Source organism: Fulmarus glacialis, unplaced genomic scaffold, assembly GCF_000690835.1.
Source record: "Fulmarus glacialis isolate BGI_N327 unplaced genomic scaffold, ASM69083v1 scaffold43405, whole genome shotgun sequence".
NCBI lineage: Eukaryota > Metazoa > Chordata > Aves > Procellariiformes > Procellariidae > Fulmarus > Fulmarus glacialis.
In genome coordinates this window covers 18,803-28,436 of record NW_009214461.1, presented here as the reverse complement: position 1 = coordinate 28,436, position 9,634 = coordinate 18,803, and the positions used below count along the sequence as shown (strand labels likewise).

Below are 9,634 nucleotides of genomic sequence, written 5' to 3'. Positions count from 1 at the left end.
TGAAAAATTTGTTTGGTTTTTTTTTTTTCATCCAAGACTGTAACCCTCATGAGTAGAGTACTCTTGTCAGGCATGCCTGAGTCTAAAATAATAAAATAGAGATTCTGATAGACACAGTGACAAAGAGATCAGATAGTGCAAACTGAACGCTTGAGAAAGACTACTCTGTAACATTTAAATGTATATAAGCTCAAATATACTTACATTTAATTTCTCGAGAGGCTGTCCGAGTGAGTAGATTACATAAGACTGAAGATGATCAGTGTATTTCTGTTTGGCTTCTTTTTTCTCAGCCTCAAGACAAGAAATTTTCAAGCGAGAAAGTGTTGCAAAAATATGATGGAAGTTCTCCATCATGACCACATCTCTGGGTGTTTTCTGGCTTTCATTAGCTACTTTCTCAACTGAAAGAAAAAGGAAGCAAAAGACTTAAAATGCCAAAGGACAACCAAATTCAGAAAAACGTAACCAATAACCATAATACTGTCAGAAAAGGAATTTTGTAACGTAAGAAGTAACAGATATGTACAGGCTCTAAGACCATGAAATTTGTATGCCAAAAAGTCACTTACAAAAAGATACAAAATAGTGACTACATATGGTCATTTACGTAAGTGAGAAACAACCCACATTCTGTGGAGGCTTACAAGCATGCTTTCATTTTCCCTAATAAATTTCACATGACAGAACTATCTAAGAAAAGTCTCATTCCCCTCTTTGCTAGAACAAAAGTCTTCAATAAGGTGGTGGGTTTTTAAAATGTACTTCCCAGTCTCTCAGTTTTTGCTTAGCTTATTAGTTTTATGGTCAAAGTTACTGTCAATCCCCAAATTTAATAATAAAAATGGATAATCTTGCATATAGGTCTCTTACTTTCATCCCCCCCCAAAAAAAATCCAAGGCAGACAAAAGAAATTCCACGCATCACTCCCTTATTGCACCTAAAAGCAGGCTGAAAGAGGATGGCTTCAACAAAGAGCACAATTAAATCTCTATGCCTGTTAATCCATTAATCATTTTGCTGAGACTACCAGGGTGCCCACCATGAAAGTGATCCTGGGCACCAGAGTATCAATAAAGATCACAAATTCATTTCAGTCATAACACTGAATTGCCAACTAGGAAAATCCTGCTACTGCCAATTTTGTTCTTCCCATATAATTTTCTAACCGCCCCCCGCAATTCTACCTGAAGTACTATACCTTTCTCACCTGTTTCAAACATTACTTGTAAATTAAATATCCTACTGCATTAAACACATTGCTTGCACTGATTTTGTACACAATTTTGACTTTGTTTCATCGTCATTCTTTACTTCTATCCCTTATCCTCCTCCATCATGATTCTTTGTTCTTTAAGTTTGCTCTGTTCTTGTCTGAAACAGATTTTGTTTCTTCTTCGGTGTTTGACTGGCATCATTTTGAACCCCTTTTAAAACATGCTTTTCTAAATTCTTCTTACAGTAGCTATTTTATCATTGTACGGTTTTGCCTGTCGATAGGTGTTTGCTTAGTTTTATCACTTGAACAGTGAATTCTTAAGGACAGAAAAGTTGGGTGCAATCAAATAAAAAACATTTTCAAAATTTACTGTCCTATCAGCTGGGATGCTCCTGCTGACTACATATAGACTCTGGTCTGCTGTACTATGAATTAATGTCTCTTCACGATTTCCTACTATGTTCAGAACCACTATGCTATAATTTCCTCAAACTAGCTTTATTGCTTCTACTGTCTCCTCTTGCTCAATCATCCCCTAAAAGTCTCAGTGGTTGGGAATTACTATACGTGGAGTTGTTTGAAAATTTGCAGGTAAATCAGCACAGAGAGGTCCATCCATCCGTATCCCCTATTTTAAAAGAAGGACAATTTTTCCAGAGTTCATTGTCTTCCAGATCTCCCCCGCTTTTTGTTTTGTTTTGTTTTGTTAGTGTTAAATAAAACCAGTAGAACAAGGGTGTTGCTGCTGTTTTTCCAGACTATAGCTGGGAAAATAGGGAGGACTCGAGAGACATTCTGCTGTGTCACGCTAGGACACAAAGGACCTAATCTGCTTAGAAAGGGTCAAATTCATAGCCAGAACTCAAGTGATTTATTTTAGACAGGGCTGTGAAGAGAAACAGTATTGGGGTCAAATGCAAGGGATCCCATCCAGATTCATCTCCTCGTTTAAGCTACACTGGGGGAGAAAAGACAGGAAACCACTTCAGATTGAGCATGTCATGTTGCTGTCATCTCCTCTCTCCCTTCAGAGTCTTAACCACTTCCCTCTGTCATAACTGAAATTTACTTTACAGGTATGTACAAAAGGAAATATCTACAGTTTGCTCTGAAAAAGTGTATTACAATCAAAAGGTTTACAGTTGCTTTTCTACCAGTAACAGAGATAACTAAAATTTCAGCACAGTATCAGGCATGTGGCTTGCAATAGAGTGTCTTAAAAAAAAAAAAAATCATGTTAGTTGGAGCAAAATTATATATAAATACGAGGAAGCAATCATTTTAGTAACTATGACAACTTCAGAAGACCTACCACTGACAAAAACAGCTCGAATAAGTTTTATGTAGGCTTTATCTAGATCTCCTCGTCGTTCTGCATTTTTGAAAATTGATTCAGCGAGGGCTGCAAACTCTTCAAATTCAGCAACAAATGGAAGGATCCCAACTTTACTCTTCTTTGAGATTTTTACTTCGTCCATCTGCTTCATTTGGTTACTCTTAAATTTAAAAGAGGAACAGATGTTAGCCTCTGATATATGACTCCAGATCATGTAACAGCTAGTAAAAGAAAAGAAAAATGCAGACATACCGAAAAAACTGACATTTATTCAAACATGGAAATAATTTTATCTTTCAATTATTATATCTACTTAGTCTTCCTTTCTACCCTCAAAAATTTCTTAAGAAATAAAATAATCGGAAAGAAAAAAGGAAGATGGGCATGTAAAATCTTCCAGCTTTTATTCTTTGTTTACTTACTTAGTATTAAGAAAAAAAAAATAAGAAAAACACCCAAAAACTTATCCACCAGAAGCAATTAACATTTTTTGTTCTATAGTCTAACAAGGAAATTTGCTTTTCTGATTCAGCCAAGCTAACAATTCCTTTTGCTACAGGAAGTTTCTTTAATATTCTACTGAAATTTTATTTCTGAGTATAATCCAAAAAAAAAAAAAAAAAATCAGCTTCAAAATATTTTAAGCATTAAACTGATCAAGAATGGTCAGTCTTATTATGTTGGCCTAGAGTCAAATTACATTTATGACAATAAAAAAAAATTATACCAGCAACTATGTGTTCACTAAACTTGCCATTATTTCATATAATGGTCATATTGTATTAGCAAAAGGAAGTTTCTGACAGTAGAAGCTGCCTCTCCTACTGCCAAAAGATTTGCCATTTTATCTAAACCAAGTTTTTCTTAGATAGAAGATAGAAATAACTGAACACATGGAAGAGATGTCTGTTTGGTATATTGTGCTTAAAGGGGAAAAGCAAAACCCTCGAGGGGGGGGTCCATGAGGTTTTGCTGTGGTAAGTAAAAAAGGCAGAGAGCTATAGTTTACTTGACTGACTTCAGTAATTTCAGTAGGAGTACAAGTTTAAACAAACAACTAAAAATGGCAGCTAGCTCACAGCAGTGAGAGAGTGGTCATATTTCTTACAAATAGCTAATTATTGAAGAAAACGGGAATGGAGAGGAAAAACAAACATAACCACCAATTAGTTTATCTATTTTGAAGGTTTGGCCAGTAGAAGGGCAATAAAGTTACTCATTTTCACTTCAAATTAAAAGCAAAAATTTAACTATGAAGAAATGCAAAATCAAACTGGGTAGCAGTGGGCTTCCTATATTATAGTTAATCAGAATAACTAAAGAACTTACAATGCATTTATCAAAGTTCCTTTTGACAGTCACCAAGACATTTCCAAGTGTTGTGCTGAGAAAGGAAGCTGGGTCCACATTTTGTGCTGTCCATACATGATGACTCATCTTAACTAACATATAAAGGGAATTAAAGCTATCAATCTTGTCCCCCAGTGCTATAAGATTATTCAGCTCAGGTTCAATACAACGAAATATTTTTGTCATCATTTGTCGGATCATGTCCTTCCTATTAAAAATGCATAAGATAAAAATATTACTCTGACAGTTTACTAGGCTATTTTACATGTTCTTTGATAACACTTTTAGGACAAATTTATTGGATATAGTAGTCTCATTTGCATTCAGCAAGTCTCACGATTTTCAGAATGTTGCTAAGGGAAGAAATGCCAATGCCACACAGTAGAAATCAATAGTCACAGGTATAAAATATTCCCAAAAGTATTTTCTGTGTGGAAGCTGCCATGCACTCAAATTCAGAACTTTGCTAAGCATATTTTCCAAAGCATATTTTATATATTACAGCGCCTAGTTTCACTTTGCAAACTATTAGAGACTTAAGCATCCTTTTTTATACTGCTATAGACAGAAACATCCATCCTATCCTATATACAAATTTTTTTATATTTACTGACACATTCAGTGTCTAGGTACAAATTAAGAATTCACTATTCATTTTCACTAAAAGGGAACAATTTCTGATTATAGAGAAAAAAGTTTTATATGCCAAATAAATTCACATGTAGGCTTAAGTATCAATAATATACAACAGCAGCACATACTCAGATGATATTGTTTGTGGAACACCAGAAGTGTATGAACGAGATAAAGTTCCTCCATCCATTTCCTCCGCTTCATTCTGTAAGAACAAGGAATGTATATACAGGAAGCTGAAAGCTTGTCTCCAATTCTATATTTAAGTGATAAGTATATCTGACAATACCAACATAATTAGCAGCTTTCCCCCCGCTCCCCCGCCTCTAAGTAGCAAATACAGTGGTTTGCAAGGTGCTGGCAGTTTTCTGGTCACGTTCCCCAGAATACACCACTTTCCACAATTACTCCCCCCTGCCTGCCTACATAGCACGATGAAGGGTTTATTGTGATCTTATGAGGAAACAAAGCCATGGCAAAAGAAACATGTCAGTCCTTCTTTAATAGATTTTGTATTGGTCAGCCAAAAATAAAGATTCTGCCAGCTAATGGAGAAAAACAAATTACTGATCACCTGGATCACATAACTGCCAGATAAATTCAGAAGTTATCTTTTAAACAGGTCTTTTATGAGGCCTGTTCAATATTTTTTACTTCAGTGACAGAATTAAGAGTCATACCGTTGTTGTTCCTGAGATGCTCTGATGTTGCTGTAGTTTGAAAAATTTACTTATGAAGTCCTGTTCTGCCAGACACAAAGGCTCTAGTTCACTTAATACTTGCTCGAAAATCTAAAGAAAGCCAAATATTTTATCAACACACCAAATACTAGGAACAGTTAGTAATACTAATTTTAAGGTGTTTGTTGCATAGGATTTTATACTTTCTATCTTCAGTAATCTTTAGAAGGCTTATTTCTACCTAACAGAAATGGCAACAGCTGGTACTTGTATCTTTAAAAGTGATACGTGCATCTTCAACATAGTCCCTTCTCATCCATGTAACATTGGGAAGAAAAGAACAGTATGTTTTTCCACAACTAGAAGTTTTCTAGTCACAGCCTAAGGAAGGACTTTTGTGCTATAAAGAAAACATTTGCATTTTAATAGTAAGTCATGGGTTCTGCCACCCTCTTTTCTGCCTGGGTTGCTGAGAGGAAAAAGACAAAATTAAAAGCCTCAGGGAAGACAAACAGGTAAACTGCGTATGTAGAAGATAACTGCTCTGTAGAAAAAGTTTCTACATAGCTGCCACAGAAACCAACAGCAGGTTTTGTACTGAAATAGAAGTATTCATCATAATTTTTAGATTTAATCTAAAATGAAACTATTTTGGCAATAATTCATTAAAATAATTTAATTTTATTAATACAAACTACTGAAATTTTAAGTCAGGTGTTAGACATACTTCTAATCTATCATCTTTACACAACACAAATTTTCTCCGCAAGTATTTAAGGATTAAGACATGCAATAATTTATATAAATGAAACCAATCTAGCCACATAGTAAATCCATACTATTGAAAATTCCCCTAGAAAAAAAAATTGAAAAAACCTACTAGGTCAGCATATATTAGTCACACTCACATGTCCCCAGTGGGTGTGAGAGAAAAGTCAGAAGTTGAAAAAAATTAGCACAATACTTGTATAAAATTGTTTTAAAAAGCTATCATTTTAATTCTAGACAAGTTGCTGCTGCAGGTGTGTAATAACTGTTTCAGGCATATAGTATTTCCTTCCAGAAAAAGACTGAGCAAAGATTTGAAGAAGCCAGAAGAAAAATACTCATCTCCATCAAATAATGCAATAGAGAGTAAGAAAATTATTTTTCTCTCTCACTCTGATAACAGCTCCTTTTCCCTCCACAGTACTGAGGAGTTAATTCCACAAGAAGTGAGGAGTACTGTCACTTTTAAAGGTTCAGGAAAACAAAACAAAACAGATGCTGAGGACAGCAGGTTTTTAAACAGATGCTGAGAACACTCCAATAACAACTTAGTGCCATTGGTTAAAGCTGAAAACTGATGATAACTTTGATGTGAAATTAGTATGAATAAAATTTTAGGGCCATGCTCAAGTCCTGGCTAAAATAAGATTATGCTTTCGTATCTTTCACTTTTGCTTACACACTGGCAAAATGAAACACATGAACATTTGCATTGAGGAAAAAAAAAAAATCAGTTGAAGAATCCATCAGTTCAATTCCTATTTGCTTAAACATGCATATTGGGCTTAAACTTAATAGACCATTTTTTCTGCTTGATATTGTTTACAGATCACACTAAGCATATAAAGGAACTAAATGGAATCTTACAATCAGAGAATAACACTCTGATCTACATATTTCTTAGAAACTGCCTTTGTTAGATGTGTGGTGCATACAGAATTTGAAATCGGCATATTTAAGATTTAAACAGCACAGCTCTTTAAACTATACAAGAAGGATATGCAAGACACCTCTAGAACAAAACTAAGCAGGAATCCTATGCAACATTTTGGCTTTACCTTATCAAATTTTGTTCTATCGGCCACATCAAGGTCAGAGGCAGACATGTTTCCCATATCCAACAGTGAGGATGACTGAGACCTACGGTTTCCCGAACTCTGAACAGAGAGTTTATTTAGGCTAGAAGTAGACCCAGTCAATTTTCCAGAACTTCCATGAAGACCTGTGAAATAAAGACACTATGAAGGAGGGAAGCAAAGGCAGAATAAAATACTCAAGAAGAACAGGTTCATTACAGAACGTATGAGATCAAGAGTTGCTAGTAGTCCTACACTAAAATCAAACAACTCAATTTTTTGTCTAAGCTGCAAATGCTTTTGCTATGAACACATTTTTTTCCTCATTACAAGGTAACTGAAATACTTCAGCAGATTTCAAAGTACAATGTAGCTATATAAGCCCTCATTGTAAAGTATGGAAAAAGGTATAAAAGGAACAAAACCTTGAAATATAGGAACACTGGCATAGATATTCTCCTTGAAAGCTTGGAAGCAAAGACCAGTTATGATCTTTGTGAATGTACTTTGGGCAAAGGCTGCCACAAGCAGAAGAATTAGTCCATAAAAGGGAAAAAAATTAAAAAGCTTTATAAACACACAGGCACTTTTTCATCTGGAACTTGATCCTTCTGCTGTTAACATCCTTTTGTCTACATGGTTTGCTCCAGCTATTTTGCTGGATCTACAATCCTATAGTAACTCTACTACTAATGCTCCCCTCTCCTTTTGGTCATAATTAACATTCAGACATTTCTTCCTGATATTGTGGGGCCTTCTCCTCAGTGAGGAGCGTATCTTTTTACTTTCATTTTTTCCAAAATTTTCAGATGTGTTGGGACACGGTGGAGAAAGCCAGTTAACAAAAAAGACCAAGAAATCGTCAATATTTGACCCCCATGTAAACTTCTCACATCTCAACCACAAAGAAACTTAAAAGCAATCCTACAAGTTTCATTTAACTGCTATGTCGGTATCTAATCTAGGGACACAAACAAGACAAAATCTGTAGATCTAGTAAAAGTTTTTACCTCAACCTACTGGAAGAGTTGGAAATCTACGACAAGCTCTCAGGCACAAACATATTTTTTAGATCAACTAGTAGCATGGGAAAACCAAAAGATATTGCCTTTACCTGCAAACCTTCTCAACTTCTATGTTGGGCCATTTTAGCCGTGCTTCATTTTCGCCTTGCAAAAACAATGATTCTGCTAATGCTTATTTCATTCTGAACGGAATGCTTCAGTGTTAGGTCATTTTTCCATGATGCAGCACTACATCTTTACATTGACACACATGCATTGACAATACCAACTAATGCAACTAGTTATACTCACTCTCAGTTTCCTGTTTGACAGCACTTTCTTTTCGAGGCAGTGTAGCTGGGATGGATTAGGTTGCAAGCATCAAAGACAAAGACAAGTTAAAATGCAGTTTGCACAAACCATGCACAAGATGCAAGTTAAGCTCTAACTGGAAAGAAACATGCGGAGAACTATAAGCAGCAAGTAACTACATTGCAAACACATTTAGTTGGAGAGGTACTATTCTAGAAATTCAGTATCTAAGCTACATGGAAAACAGAGTAAGTTTCTAGGTATTAAACTTTACTTTTTCTTATAAAGTGTGTTCAAAGAACATTTTTGGTAACGTGTATTTAAGTTCTTCCAAATCGAGAAGTCCATTAAATTAAGAGTTGTATTTGTCAGAGTTAATATTGCAAAAGACTCAGTTTCCAGGATCAATCATCATATCAATAATAGATGTGAAGAAATTAAAATGTATTTATGTAATTTTGTACTGAGTCAGAGATATTGTCCACCTCTTCAATTTAAAAAACACACACCAATACTGCAAAATCATTCATATCAACAGTAAGACTGGCTAACCTTTTCTGTTGTTCGCAAATCAGGATGTTTACATAGAGAATACATCTTTTGTATTCATGCTGCACCAAAAATTGATGACTGCAAATTCGGAGAGGATGAAAACAATAAATATATAGTAAAATTTACAAGGTGTTTTTTTATTTTTCCTGGTTTTTGCAAAATAAAACAGCTTACTCAAGTGGACTTCAATATGAAATTTAGAGTAAGTGGGCATTTGTAGTAAACAGAGAATCCCTAACCAGTAAAAGGCATTTGCATACATACACTAAAAGCAGTATGTGGTATTAAGAAGACCTTGATGAGGATGGATGCTACAAGCCCCCCAAAATGGAGCAGGCAAGCAGAACCTACTGTAATAGAATGAGTAAATACTTCTAAATGCCACAAACATGTCTTAAATACCAGATGTTCTCAAGTAGGCAATACTACTGACATTTATAATGTCAAACTCAAATTTAATTCCAGCCTAGTTTTTAGATCTTGGGGATTTTGGCAGTTTTTGAATAAAAAGGTTTAGGCCTGATATATTTGGTATATGTATCTGACACATTGGTCCCACTTCTTCATTATCCTCAATTTCCAAACACACGGGACTATATTACAGAAGAACTACAGGCAAAGATCAGGCCCTGGACAACCCGGGAGCCATAGTGGCTTTGGAGAAGCCACATCATATAAACATATGACAGTAGTAGCACTCTTT

The 9,634-nt window shown here is 35.2% G+C and overlaps 1 protein-coding gene across 1 annotated transcript in view; it reads right to left on the bottom strand.

Moving 5' to 3' along the window:
- Nucleotides 1–204: 204 nt before the first annotated feature.
- The window catches only part of EXOC1 (exocyst complex component 1), a gene marked incomplete at its 3' end in the record, with an annotated part of 24,193 nt that continues 14,763 nt past the window's right edge, over nt 205–9,634 (bottom strand). Inside the window, exons 11-17 of the mRNA XM_009578559.1 lie at nt 8,380–8,424; nt 7,046–7,209; nt 5,220–5,330; nt 4,668–4,744; nt 3,886–4,114; nt 2,533–2,716; nt 205–404 (exon numbers count right to left, since the gene is read on the bottom strand). Coding sequence (XP_009576854.1) covers nt 205–404; nt 2,533–2,716; nt 3,886–4,114; nt 4,668–4,744; nt 5,220–5,330; nt 7,046–7,209; nt 8,380–8,424 — 1,010 coding nt within the window. The remainder of the gene's footprint in view (nt 405–2,532; nt 2,717–3,885; nt 4,115–4,667; nt 4,745–5,219; nt 5,331–7,045; nt 7,210–8,379; nt 8,425–9,634) is intronic.